Source organism: Aquarana catesbeiana, linkage group LG10 (assembly GCF_042186555.1).
Source record: "Aquarana catesbeiana isolate 2022-GZ linkage group LG10, ASM4218655v1, whole genome shotgun sequence".
NCBI lineage: Eukaryota > Metazoa > Chordata > Amphibia > Anura > Ranidae > Aquarana > Aquarana catesbeiana.
This window is the reverse complement of record NC_133333.1, coordinates 165,377,873-165,398,086: the sequence shown is the minus strand read 5'-3', so window position 1 is coordinate 165,398,086 and position 20,214 is coordinate 165,377,873. Positions and strand designations below refer to the sequence as shown.

Genomic DNA, 20,214 nt, shown 5'->3' with positions numbered 1-20,214 from the left:
TTATTTAAATCTTGCTCCACCAGAGATTTGAAAACCTCAACAAAATGATTATTTGCTATTTTGGGATTAAAAATGGAATTGTTCCTAAGAAGTGTATGTTGGTATTCCTCTGCTGCTTGTTCCACTGGTCCACTGTTTTTCGCATTTTAATATTAATTTTTATAATAAACTTCTGGAAATCAATAAAGGTATCAAGCTTCAAATTCAATTCAAATTCCTATCTAAAGCAAATTTTAAACCCAATTCTAGAACCTTCATCATCTTATATTCATCTTCTGAAAAAATGACATCGCTCAGGTTAAAAATCCCTTCCATTAATTTTCTATTTTCCTTTTTCCTTTTCTCTCCTCTACATCCTCTTGTCTTTCTCTTTTTTCCCACCCTGAGTGGGTCTGCGAGAGTGCCATGGGGTACCATGGCGCTCATTCCTCCTCCCTCCTGTCTGAGGGATTGTGATCTCTCCCACGAGCTCTGGAGTTCGGTCCCCCTCTCCCTCTCATGGGGGGTCCCCCATGTCATCTCCTCTGAAAACCCCCCCTATAGTTGTTTTAACCTTGATATTCCCCCATCCTCTAGATGGTGGTTATTGGTGATACTGATTGAGTGTTCACGAAGGCCCACTATACCCGCCCCTATGGTTTTGGCCCCTATAACCCTGCAATCCTCTGGTAGGTGGGGGGTGATATTCATTCCTAAGAGGTTCATATCTGTAATGGGTGGGAACTCCATACTGTGGAGTCTCAAATTAAGTTCTATCCCCTCCCCTGGTATAATATCCCTCATTATTCCTAAAGGAGGTTTTGGGATAGACTGGGCAGTGATCAATCAGATCTGGTAAAAGCCAGATGATTGGGTGCGATAAAATCCTCTAAAAATATTCTGGGGCTTGAGGAGTAGGTAACCAAGCTCAAACGATGGGGAGAGAAGAAAAAAGGGATTGATAGTGAAGTACTGTATGATTGTATAAAATCACGCTTCTACATACGAGTAGTGAAAACAGGCATCAGTAAAAACAGGAAACACCGCTGGTTGGCGTGCGTTCCACAAGCCCCAGAATATTTTTAGAGGATTTTACTGCGCCCAATCATCCGTCTTATACCAGATCTAATTGATCACTGCCTGTTTGACCCCAGACTGAGAAGCTGGTGGTCTATGATTTCTGGTGAGTGGGGTCACAAAGGGGAGTGTGGTACGCAGCACCAGTCATCTTATTGGTGCACATTTGCACTTTATGTGGAGCACCTTGGAGCACTTATTACTTTAATTATTGACCACCTTTGTATATTTTCATCATTTATTATTTTTCTTATGTTGTAAGCATTATTGTAAAGTTACATCAATTAGGTTTTGTCACTTCATTTATGATCTATGATTCAGAGACCTGTTTGATCCAGAGCAAGGTCCATAAAGTCATGGATGAGGGAGTTTGGGGTGGAGGAACTTGACTGGCCTGCACAGAGTCCTGAGCTCAACCTAATAGAACACCTTTGGGATGAACTACAGCAGAGACTGACCTCACAGGCCAGGCCTTCTCATCGACATCAGTGCCTGACCTCACAAATGTGCCTTTGGAAGAATGGTCAAACATTCCCATAGACACACCCCTAAACCTTGTGGACAGCCTTCTCAGAAGAGTTGAAGCTGTTATAGCTGCAAAGGGTGGGCCAACTCAATATTGAACCCTATGGACTAAGCATGGGATACCATGAAAGTTTGTGTGTGTGTAGAGGCAGGTGTCCCAATACTTTTGGTATTATAGTATATGTAGGTTTGAATCCGAGAAAGAGCGAACTCCTGTGATGGAGAAAGTGAGCATCAATGGCTGGAGAGCTGATTGAAACATCAAAGCAATGCCCTAGCAACAGGGCATGATCTGAAATGTGATTTACTGTGGATCCCTTTTCAGACAGATGGCATTATAGCCGTACCTGTAAACAAGCTTTTAAAGCTCATCACAGGTTAACCTTATGTTCTGGGTGAAGATTTGCAGGATTTGACCCTCAACTGGGATTTGTTTGTTATTTGTGACCCCATCCTAGTCCATGCTAGGACCACAAAAATGAAGCCTCAACATTTCAGTGCAAATGCTAGCCAGTTGCAAAGAGTTCTGTGGGTTGTCCGTCAATCTATCGTTTGGTATAGGCAGTACACGAGAGACTCTTCAGCTGTCTACTTTGGTTCATAGTCACTCTAGTTGTTTCTGGTTTGAAGTTCATGTTTTTATTTACTGTTAAAATGGTTCTAAAGGCTGGAGATTTTTTACCTTAAAGCGGAGCTCCGCTTAAAAAAAATAAAATAAAAGTCAGCAGCTACAAATACTGCAGATGCTGACTTTTATTAATCGGACACTTACCCGTCCCAGGGTCCAGCGATGCGGGGGAACGAAGCCCTGCTTGTCTCCCCCTCTTCTCTGAGGCGCCGGCATTGTCACTGTGGGCGCCTGGCTGTGGCTTCACAGCCAGGCATCCACTGTGCATGTGCGAGCCGCGCGGTGCGCTGTGACTGGCCAGGCAATCATCTGGGACCTGTGACATGTCCCAGATGATTGCCGAGAGGGAGGGGGAGAGGTGAACTTACTTCCGGCGCCGCGGTGCCCTGGGAGGAAGTGGAAGCTGGAACCCTCTAAAAAGAGGGTTTCCGCTCCCCCCCAAAAAAATGACATGCCAAATGTGGCATGTCAGGGGGTCACCTTCACCTTTGGGGTCACCAAAGCGGAAGTTCCATTTTTGGGTGGAACTCTGCTTTAATGCTTGCTTTGCATTAAGGTATGAAAACCTTCTTTAATCAGCTTCCCCCCCATACTTACCTAAGGCACATCTCAATCCTAGGATGTACACGAGAGCAAAGGCTCTCTCGGCTCTCTCCCACCTAATTGGCTCAGAGACAGCATCAGGCGCCATTGGCTCCTGTTGTTGTCAATCCCAGCCAGTGAGGAGGGAGCAGGGGGCGGGGTCGATCCCCGTTCTGTGTGTTCTATGTGTGCTATGGGGACACTTGGCATGGGGAAGAGCCAGGAGTGCTGATGGGGGGACCCAGAAGAGGAGCATCAGGGCTGCTCTGTGCAAAACCATTGCACAGAGCAGGTAAGTATAACATGTTTGGGTTTTTTTGTGTTTTTTTAAACCTTTAGAATCACTTCAAGGTGAGTGGGGGGGTACCTTGGAAAACACATTTTAACCACTTGCCAACCGGCTCATGCTGATATACATAGGCAGAATGGCACCGCTGCGCAAACTGCTGTACCTGTATGGCAGCTCATTTAACCTCCCCGGCCACTCCCGGGATTACATTGCAGGATCCTGGTGCGGTATACTTACCTTGTCCCCAGGATCCTGCGATGTCCCCCCCCATTGTGTCTGCGGGCTGTGTCCTCCACCCGAAGCCTCTCTGTGCCGGGCTCCGTTCCCTGCGAGCGTCGCGACGCACAGGGGCGGAGCGCAGCGGCAAATTGAAAGAAGTGAAAAATCATAATACATACAGTACACTGTAATCTTACAGATTATATTACTGTATGAAATTATTTCACATCCCTTTTGTCCCCAGTGCTTTGTCCAATGCCCTGCATGCAGTTTTATATTATATATACTGTTCTTTCTGCCTGGAAACTGGAGATTGTCCATAGCAACCAAAAAGTGTCCCTTTATGTCAAAAGTGGTTTTAGACCAGCTAGAAAACCGCAATAGTAAATTAGAACACTTGCAGAATTGAGCGATAGTAAATCATGGGGAAATTAATTTGATTATTATTATATTATTATTTTTTATAATTATTTATATTTATTTATTATATTATAATTTATGCTTTTGTGTTTTAAACTTCATCATACCCGGGATATCTACTAGACTCTTGTTTGGACAGATTTAACTATGTTATTACTAAGAATTACAGGCCTACAATATAAAACGCCAAATTTCTATGCAAAATAATTGTACCGCTTTGAGATGCAAAAATCTGACATAATCATACCACCAGGGAGGCTACGAGCCGCCGTTCCTACTAAGTAGGAACAAGGATCTGGCTCCTCCTCTAGTCAGTCCCATTTCCTCACAGTTAGAAACACCTCCCAGGGAACACATTTAACCCCTTGATCGCCCCCTAATGTTAATCCCTTCCCTGCCAGCGATATTTACACAGTAATCAGTGCATTTGTATAGCACTAATCGCTGTATAACTGTCAATGGTCCCAAAAAAGTGTCAAAAGTGATCGCCGCCATTACTAGTAAAAAACAAAAAATAATAAAAATGCCATAAATCTATTTCCTATTTTGTAGATGCTATAACTTTTGCGCAAACCAATCAATATACGCTTACTGTGATTTTTTTTACCAAAAATATGTAGAAGAATACATATTGGCCTAAACTGATGAAGACATTTGTTTTTTAAAAAAATTTGGGGGATATTTATTACAGCAAAATGTAAAAAATATAGTTTTTTTTTTTAAAATGTCAATCCTTTTTAGTTTATAGCGCAAAAAATAAAAAGTGCAGAGGTGATCAAATACCACCAAAAGAAAGCTCTCTTTGTGGGAAAAAAAGGCAGTCAATTTTATTTGGGTACAGTGTCGCACGACCACGCAATTGTCAATTAAAACGACGCAGTGCCGTATCACAAAAAATGGCCCGGTCAGGAAGGGGGGCTGAAGTGGTTAACATGTAATTTGTAGTGTACAAAATTTAAAATGCATGTCTAAATGTATAAAACTATGCAATTGTTTAATCCTTGGGCTATATTTTGCCATGTTTCTAAGTGTTTACATATTTCTTACATTATATTTGGCTGCCTTAACAAGATGCCTCTTTATAACACGATATGAAAAGGATCCATTTATTACACTAAGAGGTCCAAAGCTGGGGACCTCTTTACTTTAAAAATAGAAATTCCTTTTGGATATTGTTACAAAATCATATTATGAGTTAAAAAGGCTGCCCTAATTTCACTTATGATCATGTTCTATTCTATGTTCTTTTACCATTTTGAAGGATAGATAGATAGATAGATAGATAGATAGATAGATAGATAGATAGATAGATAGATAGATAGATAGATAGATAGATAGATAGATAGATAGATAGATAGATAGATAGATAGATAGATAGATAGATAGATAGATAGATAGATAGATAGATAGATAGATAGATAGATAGAATAAACCATATAACAAACATAATGCAATTAGTGATTTTAAACAAACTTTATTACATCACAATAAATACAGAATATTCACACAGTTGGACTCGATACATTTTATTTATTTCCATTGTAGCTAATAATATTCAGTGCTACCTTGTAGGGCACCATATCATTGTAAGGTTATTATATTAATGCTAAACAAACTAGATAAGATACTGTATTTCCAAACAATGCAAAACTGCATAATGGGTCTATTTTATGGAAATCACTGTGCTTTTCCCCAGGATAAATCAGTGGATGAGGTTCTGTTCAACTTTCTGGATTACAGTTAGAATAGAACTAGAATAGTTTAAAAACAGCTGGTGATTAAAATATCTCAAAAACACCAAGTCCTCTCATTCCAGATGCCCATTGCAAGTAAGAAAAACACTAATGTTTGTTAAATTACAATTATGAACATTCTTTTGATTTCTTTTAAGAAACAATTCAGCAACCTTCTAGTGAGAGATTACAGGGACTATGGTACAGCACCTGTTGCTCGATTCCTCGCAAATCATCTTGGATTGTGCTTGAAAAACACACAGCATATCGGTTGTGCGATGGGAGCAATATCTATTCACTATCATAAAAATGTTAATCTGTGTAAAATTATAGGTAGGTAACAATTGTTATAGTGGATATTACAGAGATTCTGTAAAAAAGAAGCACTTGATACCCTTAGGACCTGTGTGTTGTGTCAGAACTGATTGTAGTGTAAATATGATATGTGGGTACTATTGTGCTTAAAGATATAAAGGATTGTGCCTTTGGGCAGATAGTTTTCTGTTCATTATGTCTGCATTTGACATAAATTTAGAATGCTTCTGCTGTTTTTTTCTTAAATAGTACATAAGAAACATCCTTAAAAGTAGACCTATGGCCACCCATTATAAAAATGTGTGCCACGTAATTATAAAGTCAGCTGCACCAGGGTCAGGACAAGGGATGGGCAGGAGGGGTGGCTGCCCTGTTTACTATAGAGATGGGGGCACCTTACTTCTGTTACAAGGCTGACAGAAGTAGTGACATCTACAGTGATTTTGACAATCAAGTGACTGCTGGGTGTAGGATCCCCTATGCTTGCACTTCATGAATGGGGGGGGGGGGGGGGGGGGGCAGTTTGCCTTGGCCGCTGGATGAGCTGCAATTACAGTTTTCCCTTACTCACTCTGCAAAGTTCCACATATACCGATTGATTCTGCATGTGAAATCCACTTAATACAGCTTCCTGTGATGGGGTGGCAACTATGCTGCACAGCCCCTGAATTCAGAGCAGAGTTGCTACTCTCAAGAAGTCTGTGCCTGCTTTACAGTGGAATGAGATGTCGCGGAGCTTGGCAATTGGCATTGTACATATACACAATAACTTATACATACAGAATATGTATATGTTTGGGTTTCGAAACTAATTACTATGTCACTAATCACTTAGCTAAGAAAATCAAGTTTAGTGTATCTAGTTTGGACTGTAGCTGATGTAATTAGGCAGAGAAAACAACAGTGATGTTGTAAGGATGGCCATCAATGGCTCTTTACAAACAATATTTCAGTGTTTCGTAGATGCTGAAGAATTAAACCACCTGCTAGTTTCTTATACTACATCTCTTGTGGACTCCTTCCATTATAAAGGGTTCCCGCCAGTGGCGGCTGGTGGGTTTTTCTTTTGAGGAAAACAACCACTCCCCCCGGGCAGTCCGGCACTTACGCGATTCAGCTGGTGGGCTATGGTGTCCTCCAGCACGGTCTGCCCTGCACGGGCACGACCTGCCTCCTGATTGGCGGGGAGGAATTTTAATGTGAAAATAGCGAAAATGTATTCGCTATCGTCACACAAGAGGGTGGGCTCGGAGTGCAGTGCTCTGCGCCCCGAGCCCATCCTTTTTTGAAGCCTATTAGAACCTCTGGCTCTAATCACGTGCTTCAAAAAAACACCCACCCCATACTGGAATCCATAGTCCTGTGGCCTGATATGTAGATCAGGGGGCCGGACGCATGGATAAGGGGCGGCACTTGTGCATCCTCTATGGATGGGCCCCCACTGGTTCCCACTCCCGCTGTTGGATTTGTATGTATTTTATGTTATAAGTAGGGATAAGGTTTTGGGTTTGCTGCTACCATGGGTTCAAAGTGAAACCTGCAGATTTCATGGTCCCAGTGAGATTATGTTTAGATTTACTTAGAGAAATGTTTTAACCATAATGCACTGCACTGCCTTTGAACTATGACAAACAGACTTATGCCCCGTACACACGGTCGGACTTTGTTCGGACATTCTGACAACAAAATCCTAGGATTTTTTCTGACGGATGTTGGCTCAAACTTGTCTTGCATACACACGGTCACACAAAGTTTTCGGAAAATCCGATCGTTCTAAACGCGGTTACGTAAAACACGTACGTCGGGACTATAAACGGGGCAGTGGCCAATAGCTTTCATCTCTTTATTTATTCTGAGCGTGCGTGGCACTTTGTCCGTTGGATTTGTGTACACACGATCAGAATTTCCGACAACAGATTTTGTTGTCGGAAAATTTTATCTCCTGCTCTCCAACTTTGTGTGTCGGAAAATCCGATGGAAAATGTCCGATGGAGCCCACACATGGTCGGAATTTCCGACAACACGCTCCGATCGGACATTTTCCATCGGAAAATCCGACCGTGTGTACGGGGCATTAGAAGGGCTTTAAGATAAGCCATCCCCTTACTATAAAAGAGGGTGGGAGGGCAGAGTGGACACCGGGGGAGATTTACAAAAACTGGAGCACTCAGTATCTGTTGCAGCGGTGCATGGTAACCAGTCAGCTTTTAACTTCAGCTTGTTCTTTTAAGCTTTGACAATAAAACCGGGAAGTTTATTGGTTTCTATACAGAGCTGCACCAGATTTTGCACGCTCCAGTTTTTGTAAATCTCTAAAGTGTCAGCGTACTGGTAACTGTTGTAGGCAAAGGATAGGGTAAATAGTATGGGAAAAGATTAGGGTCCGTGAGAAAATTGTATATTAATTCTGATTGGTAGATCTCTGTGCAATGCAAGTAACCGCCCTTGTTTCCTTTTTTGTTCTTAACATTGTTTATTTGAGTCACTTTTAGCTGCTGTCCTGTCCATAGCAAACTTTTTTAAGTTCCGGGTGCTCAAAGTAGGGACGTGCAGTCAGGGGAGGCAGGTGAGGCGGGGGGGGGGGGTAGGTAGCTGAAGTCCTACCACACCACTGGTCAAAATATGGGGGTCCTCCCTACATACATAGTGGCCAGTATAAATACAAGCTGTCACACTCTGTTTGCAGCAGACTGAGAGGATGAGCTCACAGAGCCTCTCACTTCTTGTCAGAAGCACTGAGCTTAATGAACAGCTTGGAACAAGCTGTCCAATTAAAATGCTGCAGTAGAGGCTGTCCTCCCACTGCAGTGTCATAGAAGGGGCGTGTGTCTAAAAGATATGTGCTCCCTTCCAGCCCAGCCCTCATAACTAGAAGGAAAAAGCATGGGTTTATGTGTATAAGATTTACCCACAATCCCGTTTTTCTCACACAGTTAGGAGGGAGAATGAGAATCTGCTGCTGCTGAAAAGGTACTGTTATAATCAAACTAAATCATATATTATTGTGCTATATGTTACAACATAATAATTTTTTATTTAAATATTTACTGTGAAATTACTGGTTTTAAGTTTTAACTTCAAACTTCAGTAATTTGGCTGTTAAGCCATCTGCTTGAGCACAGTTTTTGAAAATATAGTAAATTACCTTAAAAATCATATATAATAATTATTTGTATATTACTTACTTATGGTAATTAACCCCTTGCCACCCAGGCCAATTCTGACACTTCTCTCTTACATGTAAAAATCATCATTTTTTCTGCTAGAAAATTACTTAGCACCCCCAAACATTATATATATATACATATATATATATATATATATATATATATATATATACACATATACATGTGTGTGTGTGTGTTATATATTTTCAAAAACTGTACTCAAGCAGATGGCTTAACAGCCACATTATGAAGTTTGAAGTTATAACTTAAAACCAGTAATTTCACAGTAAATACATACATATGTATATATATATATATATATATATATATATATATATATATATATATATATATATATATATATATATATATATATATATATATATATTAGCAGACACCCTAGGGAATAAAATGGCGGTCGTTGCAACTTTTCATGTTACACTGTATTTTTCAAACTTTTTTTGGGGGAAAAAAACTGTTTCATGAATATAAAAAAGAAAAAAACACTAAAGTTAGCCTGATTTTTTTTTATATTCTATGTAATATGATGTTACGCCAAGTAAATACATACTTAACATGTCACGGTTTAAAATTGCGCACACTTGTGGAATGGCGCCAAACTTCGGTACTTAAAAATCTCCATAGGCGACGCTTGAATTTTTTTTACAGGTTACATGTTTAGAGTTACAGAGGAGGTCTAGTGCTAGAATTATTGCTCTCGCTTTAACGTTCACAGTGTATGTAACCTGTGTGTATCTGGCCCTGATACTAGCCAGTGCCTCACAAGCCACTAACCTCACCGCACGTCCCTGGCTCAAAGTGTAACATTTACTTGTTACTAACCATCTGTTCTTGGAGCTGCCGTTTGTTTGCAACACATTGCTGCATCATTTAAAAAAAAAGTGTAAGAACATTGGGGGTTATTTACGAAAGGTAAATTCACTTTGCACTGAAAGTGCACTTGGAAGTGCAGTCGCTCTAAATCTAAGGGGTAGATCTGAAATGAGTGGAAGCTCTGCTGATTTTACTATCCAATCATGTGCAAGCTAAAATGCTGTTTTTTATTCTCTTTGCATATTACCCTCGGATCTACAGTGACTTTACTTCCAAGTGCACTTTCAGTGCACTTTCAAGTGCATTTGCAGTGCAAAGTGGATTTGCCTTTAGTAAATAAACCCCAGTGTGTACCTAAACCATCTCACATTGGGGTTGATTTACTAAAGGGAAAAAGACTGTGCACTTTGCAAAGTGCAGTTGAACTCTGCAAGAGCAGTTGCTCCAGAGCTTAGTAAAAGAGCAGAAACTCTACTGCTTTTGTTAATTTTTAAATTTTTCTTGCACGTGATTGGGTATTCTTTGCAAAGTGAAGCTTTACCTCATTTACTAAGCTCTGGAGTGCACAGTTTATTTGCCTTTAGTAAATCAACCTCATGATGTCATTCACATTCACAGGACACTGCAGGTTGGGAGCTGGGGCCAGTGCTTCACATGTGGAATGTGGAACTGCACTGCAACTGCTGAACCACAGAAAATGAAGCCTCTTGTATGTCCACTACGAACTACACCCAAAAATAGGACAAAAACATTCTACATAATTTAATGTTGAAATAAATTTTACATATAAGTATTAATCTTACCCAATCTTTGCGGAACAACCCTGATTGGACAGGCTGTATTTTGGCTGTATTGTCCTGATAGTTAAGGAGCGCTGCAGTCACCCTCTTTTATCCATAAATGTCTGCTTATGTATATCAGGAGATTTCAGCTGTGCACTGAATATAAATACAATACCAGCTATCTCATTTCATTCATATTATGAAATTTGCATGCATACTTGTGAATGGTATAATTATCTCTTCTGGAAAGTCATTTGTATTATAGGTTTAATGTGAATACTGCATTTCAATTTATTCATTACAAATCCGCTGTGGAAAACTAAAGACAACCAGGCATGTCTGAGACTCTGGGGGTTATTTACGAAAGGCAAATCCATTTCGCACTACAAGTGGACTGCAAGTACCCTTGGAAGTGCAGTCACAATAGATCCAAGACATGCAAGGAAAATAAAAAACAGCATTTTAGCTTGCACATGATTGGATGATAAAATCAGCAGAGCCTCCCCTCATTTCAGATCTACCCCTCAGATTTACAGCGACTGCACTTCCAAGTGCACTTGCAGTGCACTTGGATTTGCCTTTCGTAAATAACCCCCTCTGAGTCAATATTAAAGGATCCTAATGTTTTATGTGACTTTGGTGAGCACCATATTGCTCTGTGCTAGTATCAGTTTTAGACCCGGTGAGGTATATACATGACGTTTGGAAGTGTTACTGCACTGGGAGTTAACCATGTGTTGAAACATTTCGACATCCGACAAAACCATACTAGATATTGAATGTAGTGAAGAAATTCCAACAACTGCTACATTCGTTTCACCATAATAAAAAGCTCCTTTAGACTGTATAAACAGAACTGAAATTTATGTTTAAAGTTCTTTTGAAGCAAACCTGTGGTCTAATTAAGGGTTTGTATAGACAGGCGCTGGTAAACACTGCATTTTGCATTTGAACACTGCACTACACAAATGCATGAGATCAAAAGCAAAATGCAGCAAATCAATGTGCTTTGCCTGAAATGTCAATGGTCCTGAACAGGACCAGCGTTGTCCCAATAAATGTAAAGCAGGTCAAATGCAGCCTCAAAACTGCCACCCACACTTCACAAATAAAGAAAATAGAAATCTTTAGATTTGCTTTTGATGTGCGCTCTAAAGGCACAGAAACAACATCTATCTAGATGGTAAATTGAGCCCCGAGGACAGTGAACACCACAAGGTGCTAGATGGTAGCTTATTCTATGTTATTATTTTGACAGCACCAGCAGAGCTTGCTCAAAATCTAAAACTCAATTGATAACTTAGTTGGAATCAGCTAAATATACACTATAATACCAAAAGTATTGGGGCGCCTGCCTTTACACGCACACATCAATATTGTGTTGGCCCACCCTTTGCAGCGATACCAGCTTCAACTCTAATGGGTTATCTGTTCTTAAGGTAAAGTATTGATACACAAGTCCCTTTGTGTGGGCATTTCTTAAACTGTTTAAATAACTTGGATTTTAATGTGACACCTATTCCTCTTTGCAGCGTGCGGTGGCTGCTATATATATAAAATATTCCCCAGTTCCATTTTTGAGAGGACCCGCCTTAGATTTCTGCATCTCCTATCATGGTGTGTTAAAAATATATTCTTTGACCTTGGTGTTTTACACTAGTATACCTATGATTCCAGTTTCTGATCCTTATTATATTTTTTTATCAGACTACAGGTTTTTGAGTGGGGTTCCCATACTCGCCGGGGCATATTCCATGGGCTCATGCACATAAGTGTGTCCTGGGTAAGGCAACGTGCAGGGGATACCATCATACATGTTTTGTATCATGTTTATTATGTTTTAATATTTACTGTTGTTATGATTAATCTATTTTCCTTTTTAATTTTAGTATGCTATTGATGTTTGTTCTATAGCACTATATGTAAAAAGCTCCCGAAGAAGCGATGACTTTTCCCGCGAGACATGTCGAGCGTTTCATGCACAGATGATACATGGTTATTTGACAATGGCAACCTATCCGGTGTCACCGTATCTGTGTAACTATAGAGCCTATTGTAGAGGACACTTTTGCTGTGTCTTTAAAAAAAGATATGTATATTTAAATGTGTTGTTGTAATAAAATTTTATTTTTTATGCTTATTTTGGGTATCCCAAGCTTGTGCATGGTACCATAAAAGTCAATTCAAAGCCTCAATTCAGCATTCTCTACATGTTACATGTTACACCCTAAGTGCAGGTGGAACATCTATAATGTTCCAAAGGTGAACTTAGGCTTTATGGCTCAGTTGTCTTTTATAGAGATTCTTCAATTTCAGGCATAAAATGGAAAACTCATTATCCAAATCCCAATCTTTGTTGATTGACAAGGGGCTCCTGCTCAGAATTTCTGTCTAGCAGCAGCAAGGCTGGTAGGCATTGCTGAAACATCTGATCACTGTGGGTTTCTGAGCAGGAATATCTTCTCTGTCAGGAGGATAAAACTGTCCCAGGAAAATTCTGTGCTCAAAAGGTTTTTTTTTTGTTTTTTTTTTGCTTTTTAAAGTGTTAAATGGTAATGATCAGCAACTAGAGCAGAAATTTGTGAACCGCCGGGATTGACAAGTTGCCATCTCAGTCTATTTTTGTGCTCTGGTGTGTCCTTGATGATATGCGAGGTGAATGGAAACAAGGAATCACTACTCTACTGTAGCACTGACCTGCTATTTCCAAGTTCAGAGTATTGAAGTAGTACATTTGTAGCTCCAGTTCTATTATGAGGACATTTCTTAGCTGTAAATAGCTGGCTGACCTGGGATCACCAAGGCATTTCCTCTTTTATTGTCAGGCTTACAATGGTTATTACTGATGAAAGGAAGCTTGGCTGGGAAACTAATAGCCAAGTAACAGCATGCGAAAGATGATGGATCTGCCTTCCTAGAAATTAATACATACTAACACTTAAGTGCATCCTTTGGTCTTACAAGATTGAATTGTGGAGGAATAGTTTTTGAAACTCTATCTCTACAAATATAACACATATCTTCAGATTCATTTCTGCATCCCAGTGGAATTACCTTGGATCCTTGATCCAAGGCTGTATATGGGGCATTGACTTTTGCCCTGGTTGAGATCAAAGTGAACCTATTTGCCCATATAGAGCAAAGCAACGTGTTCACTTTAAAGTGCATACACACCTTCTTTTTGCTCTTTGGCTGCTCTGCCAAGAGTGAAGAAAGAAACTGTCTGCAAGATTTGAGTTGCTCTACACTACCTATACCCAAAATGTACTGTCTATTTTCATTGCTCCTGGTGGCTGACAGGAGAATCGGGGGAGAGCGGGAATCATTTGGGCAAACCTCTTGGTGTAAATTGTAGACATATACAAGGCATGATCCAAATCAACAGCCTAGGGGTTAGCAACCTTTTCCTCATTAAGCTTTAACTTACCAACAGCAGGCAACTGGCAAGCCGGTGGACAATAGTGCCAAAGCCATCCAATTTATTGTAGCAATAAGGGGGTGCAAAAAATCAGATAAAAGGGCTTAGTTTGCTAGGCTAGAACATGTTATTTGCTGTAGCAATTGTTATTTTCAGCCATGGGACTATGTTTTTTTTAGCACTTATTGTCCTTCTTTGCTGGAAATAATGGTCATTATAGAAAATAATGATCATTAAAGGTTGGTGAATTGAGTCTAATGTCTTCAGGTTTATCTGCATTTAGTGGTTCTCGTGTAGTGGTGGTTTCATGGTTATGACTGCATATTAGGAGTCTACAGACTCAATTCGCTAAGCTATAGAAATCGTTATTTGCTATAATGACTACAAATAACAGTCCCATAGCTGAAAATAACAATTGTTATGGCAAATAACACACGGGTTACAATTTAGAGACTTGAGTCTTATGCGCACCTGACAAAAGTGGTTTCAAAACAACTGCAGCTTATTCCATATTGAAGTTGAAGTTGCGTCTGTATTTATTGATAAGAAAAACTAAAAATAATCCCCGGTATTCATTTTAAAGCTGAACTCCAGGACATTGAAAATTCTCCCCTGCAGTGGGGGTACACCTCCACTAAAAGGGTTAATTGCTTGTTTAGGTCTAGGGGACTTATTTATTGTATAGAGGGGTCAGTCTTTCAAGCACCACATCCCATATTGATACGCTAAAGAAAAGGTACTTGGTCTATGGGACTTGTTTAAGTAGATTTACATACTCGATCCTCTACTACTCCATTCTGCTAGACTGGTCCCCACAGCATCTTCTCCCCCATGTTCCAGCAGTCTAAGGTCCTGACGTCATCAAGCCCTGCATTGGATGTGAGGATGCCAAGGGACAGTCCACTGCCTTCAGCTGGGAGAACAGGATCATCAGGTAAGTAAAAATGCTTTTTTCTGTCCCAGACTAAACAAGCCCTTAACTCCTGCATTGCAGATTCAGCCACACTGCAAGACGGAATGTTCAAGTTTGCTGGAGTTGAGCTTTGGGATCGCAAAGTCTTCAAATAGTCTAATCAGACCATAAACACTTTGTGAGTGCCAGTGTCTGGTGTAACATGAGTTTTTTTTAATTTTTGCTCCTGTTGGGGGACAGTACTTAGCCACCACTAACATACCTGTTTACAATAAACATGGTTTTTAAGTTCATTTAGGATATTGATTTAAGGTATTGAGTCCCAAGTCTAACAAATTTAAGTGACTGACACTTAAATACTAAATAATTAGCACAGGAAGCAATTAAAGCTGCTGCAGAGTGAAGTCAGAACCCCTATTTGAGTGTCTGATTTAGGTAATTTATTCAGAAAGCACTGAAATCACTGAGCAGTCATAGAACCAGCAATTTAAAAAAGAGTTAGCGCTGGCAACTCAGTTTGGGTTTCCTTTTTAAAGAAATATGGTGCCACTTTTTAGTCCCTAATATCTAAATGGTTGCCCAACTCTGTTCTAGCAGTTCATATATTTTACAATCAGTCATCACAAGATATTATGTCACACGTATGTCACCAGCCAGGGAAAGCAAAATGTCTTTCAGATGTCTTAACTAGGATGCCAGTAGACTCAAGTTTGTTTGATGTTGTTTAATTGGGGATGCAGCTTGTGATGGCACTTCCGCATGGATGTCAAATAAAAGCTCCTCAGAACAGTCCCAGATTTTTCTATACCCAGGCCTTCACATGATTATTCCATTCCCTGACACAGCTACATATTCCTCCCTCGTCATACCACCTCCATCGCACCCCCTTGTAGAGAGCTCGTGTGTAAGGCTGGAAGAGCATGAAGAGACGTAAGCGACGTGCCAGACCACAGTACACCGCCATAGCCAGGACAATGAGTGGGGACATCATGACGAAACCCAGAATTATAAGTGCGGAGGAGCTGTTGTCATCTAGTAGGGTCTTGCAGTATGAGGCATCCGAGTGAAGGACCTGTGGAACAAGGACATACATTATTATATATATATATATTATCTAATTAGAACCATTGTATCTGTAGGTGCCAGCTGTTGGGAATAAAGAGTCTACAATGGCCTTTACTAGGTACAGTTATCCAGTCTTGCTTTCTAGGTTTCATTCACACTTGCAAATAGGGCCATTACTGATTAGCTGTGGGATACCCAGCTTTTTTTTAGAAAACAGCCTAACTGAATATCAAGTATAAAAAACAGGACTTCAGTTGGGTTTTAAAAAAAACAAACATTTAAACATTTAATAGCAGCTCACCAGTCTTTAGATGTGTTGGTTGCATTTGTTTTCTTTTTTTAGGGGCTTTTTTCATTTCTGTTCACTTAATAATCCCATGAATAATATGCTTCCTTGATGTCAGTTCTCACTGATTTTACTGTAGCTATAAGCTGCTCTCCTGATTTTGATTACAAGCAAGTCTTCCTCTCTTTACCTCCAATGTGGGTGAGGGGGTTCATTTGTAGTTTACAGAAAATAGCAAGGACGAAAAATTACATGTTTCAGCTTAATTCACAGGAAGTGACAAGATTGCTACATTTTTTACAAGATCAACAGACATGAGCATGTGCACAGGGTGTGCCGGGTATGCGTGGGCACACCCTATTCACCCTGCGCAGTGCCGATTTCCCCTGCTTCCTGGTGCCCTGTCTCAACCCTTTAGTGCTGCCAGCTTCCCTTCTCTCCTCTCCCGCCGGCTGCTGCAGGGGATGTTTCAGGATGGGGAGCAGGAGAAGGGGCCAGTAAATATTTCATTTACTGGCCCCCTTCCTTTTTTGAAAGAACACAGTGAATGATCTGTGCCAGTCGCTTCTGTGTTCATTCTTAACTGAAGCCTAGTAAACTATGTTTACTAGGCTTCAGTTTGTGAATGAACAGGAAGCCACTCAGCACAGAGCACTTCCCATTAGTTCACTGCCCAGTGCAGCTGAGGCTGCAGAGAAAGGGGCTGGGGAAGCTCTGTCCTCAATCCCTTTCTCTGTCTCAAAAGTGGTGGTCTAGACCCTTGATATTCCACCAAGGCCCCCAATGGGGCTCCTAAAAATAAATTGTAAAAAATAAATTAAAAATATGTAAAAAAAAAAAAAATTGGAAAGAATAATAAAATTAACCACTAGACATCCGCACTATGGCCGAATGACGGCCACAGCGCGGACCTGCATTCCCGGGAGGCCGTCATATGATGGCCTCCCCTGTGCACGCTCCCTGCGCGCGCCGTCACTGAGACTCGGCTGATCACCGATCCGAGTAGGGGGCTGGTCCCGGCCCCTTACCATGTGATCAGCTGTCAGCCAATGACAGCTGATCACATGATGTAAACAAAAGATCGGTAATCGTTTTTTTATTTTTTTACTCACGCTGACAGCGCGAGTAGAAAAAAAAGCCGATCACCGGCTGAGATGTCAGGGACATCGGTCCCAAAGTGGAAGAGGCACATCTGCCTCATCAGTGCCCCCTAAAAGTGCCACCTCACACTGCCCACAGTGCCACCTAGCGGTGCCCACAGTGCCACCTAACAGTGCCAACAAGTGCCACCTATCAATGCCCACAAGTGCCACCTATCAATGCCCACCTGTAGTGCCAATCAGTGTCACCTGCCAGTGCTGCCCATCACTGCCACCCATCAGTGCTCATCACTGCCGCCTATCAGTGCCCATCACTGCCGCCTCATCAGCGTACATCAATGAAGGAGAAAAATTACCCGTTTTAAATTTTTTATAACAAAATATAAAAAAATAAAAATTAAAAAAAAAAAAAAATTCAGTTTTTTACATTTTTTTAACAAAAAGTAAAAACCTCAGAGGTGATCAAATACCACCAAAAGAAAGCTCTATTTGTGGTGAAAAAATGATAAAAATTTCATTCGGGTACAGTGTTGTATGACCGCGCAATTGTCATTCAAAGTGCGTCAGCGCTGAAAGCTGAAAATTGGTCTGGATAGGAGGGGGGTTTAAGTGCCCTGTAAGCAAGTGGTTAAAAACTACTAACACCCATCTCTGCTCTACTGACATTGTCCACTGCTCTAATGATATACATGCATGTGTGTTTGTGCTCTGGGGAGCACACCCTAACGCAATAGGCTGCGCATGCCAAAGGAAACAGATATTTTCTGTTTTTGAAAAAAGAAAACTAATGTAGCCAGTAGCCAACACCACATCTAAGGGATATTAAGCTGCAATAAATGTAATGTTTATTCTTGGGTTTAGAGAAACTTTAGACCCCTTTCACACTGGGGCGGTTTGCAGGCGTTATTGCGTTAAAACCGCACCGCTAGCGGCCGAATACCGCTGGTAAAGCAGCGCTAAAAATATCGCTGTTTTACCGCCGACGCCCCCTACCGCCCCAGTGTGAAAGCAGCCTTAGGGTAAACTAAGTGGGCTTTCCTATTTTATCACAGGTGCAGTTAGTAGCCTACCCATGGAGTTATTCTTGGAGGTTAAATGACAAAGTTCAACTAGTGTGACAGTACCTTTGTTTGCTTTGTCCTTTAGTTAAACTAGGGACTAATATTATTTCTAGTAGCAATAAAAAAAAAAATGCTGGGGGAGCGGAGGGGGAATTACTATTACTAACAATAAAGTTCATCTAAAAAGCCAAGTAAGTGGTTTGTCTGTCACCTTGTTTTAGACTTTAATAAGCCTGTTCCTCTTGCTGTCATACATCCCCCACATTATAAACAATGCTCTGGCATGCTGGGGGATTTTTTCACTGGGAAATCAAATATCAGATATTTTATTTCTTTGTGTTGTTTAAGCACAGTACTAATATTCCCAGTAATTAAACTAATAATAATCTGTCACCGAGAAGCAGACACTGAGAATGGCTTGTTTGTGGTAGTTCAAAAGAGATGACCTTTGAAAAGCACTTACTGGCTTAGATATTAAACCTTTTCTGGATGTGTAATTTTTCGCATGGCTGCCTGCAAAACTTGTTTAGCTATCGCCTCCCCTTTGCCTCGGAGTCATCACTCTCATCTGCTGACCTTGGGAGATTACCTGAACAAGTGCTACTACTGTACCAAGGTTCAACCTTCCCACACCACAATTCCAAATTCATTAAAACGTCATCTTATTAATATGTGGTCTAAAAACCGCACAGTGAAAACAATAGAGTGCCATTCAGCATTTTTATAGCACATTTGATTTGGTGATTAAAGCAATAAACAGTCAGACTTTGGGTTTATTATACTATTCTGAAAAAAAGTCACCTTCACAAGTCTGTAAACCTCTATGTGGTATTGCACTTCACTGAATTCCGGGTGACATAATCAGTATGGTGCTTATTAATTGTGCTAATTAACCACCTCCCTCAATACCAGGCACTTTTACCCCCTTCCTGCTCAAGCCATTTTTCAGCTTTCAGCGCTGTCGCATTTTGAATGACAATTGCGCAGTCATGCAACACTGCACCCTAATGAAATTTTTATCATTTTTTCCCCACAAATAGAGCTTTCTTTTGGTGGTATTTCATCACCTCTGCGTTTTTTATTTATTGCGCTATAAACAAAAGAAGAGGAACAAGTTTGAAAAATCACAATATTTTTTACTTTTTGCTATACTAAATATCCAATTTTTTTTTTTTAAAACAAAAACAAAAAAAAAACAAAAGTTATAGCGTCTATAAAATAGGGGATAGATTTATAGCATTTTTATTACTTTTTTTTTTACTAGTAATGGCGGCGATCTGCGATTTTTATTGTGACTGCGATATTGAGGCAGACATATCGGACACTTTTGACACATTTTTGGGACCATTCACATTTATACAGCGATCCGTGCTATAAAAATGCATTGATTACTGTGTAAATGTGACTGGCAGGGAAGGGGTTAACACTAGGGGATGATCGAGGGGTTAAATGTGTGTCCTAGGGAGATGATTCTAACTTTGGGGGGAGGGGACTGACTGGGGGAGGTGACCGATCGGTGTCCCTATGTACAAAGGACACACCATCAGTCTCCTCTCCTCTGACAGGACGTGGATCTGTGTGTTTACACACACAGATCCACGGTCCTGCTCAGTTACTGGGAATCGCGGGTGCCTTGCGGACATCACGGCATCGGCACGCGCATCGGGTTCACATATGATGTCCGCCCAGAACGAGAGCTGCCTCGTCCCACCATCATATGACAGTGGGCGGGTGGCTAGTGGTTAAACTTGAACCCTATACAGATAGTCAAAAACAGTTCAAATGCACATTACCTGTTAAAGCTTACTTCCACCCCCTTGG

The 20,214-nt window shown here is 40.7% G+C and overlaps 1 protein-coding gene across 1 annotated transcript in view; it reads right to left on the bottom strand.

The window, feature by feature from the left end:
- Positions 1-10,330: 10,330 nt before the first annotated feature.
- Positions 10,331-20,214, bottom strand: part of TMEM278 (transmembrane protein 278) — a 243,233-nt gene continuing 233,349 nt past the window's right edge. Inside the window, exon 2 of the mRNA XM_073602887.1 lies at positions 10,331-15,953. Coding sequence (XP_073458988.1) covers positions 15,684-15,953 — 270 coding nt within the window. The 3' untranslated portion in view covers positions 10,331-15,683. The remainder of the gene's footprint in view (positions 15,954-20,214) is intronic.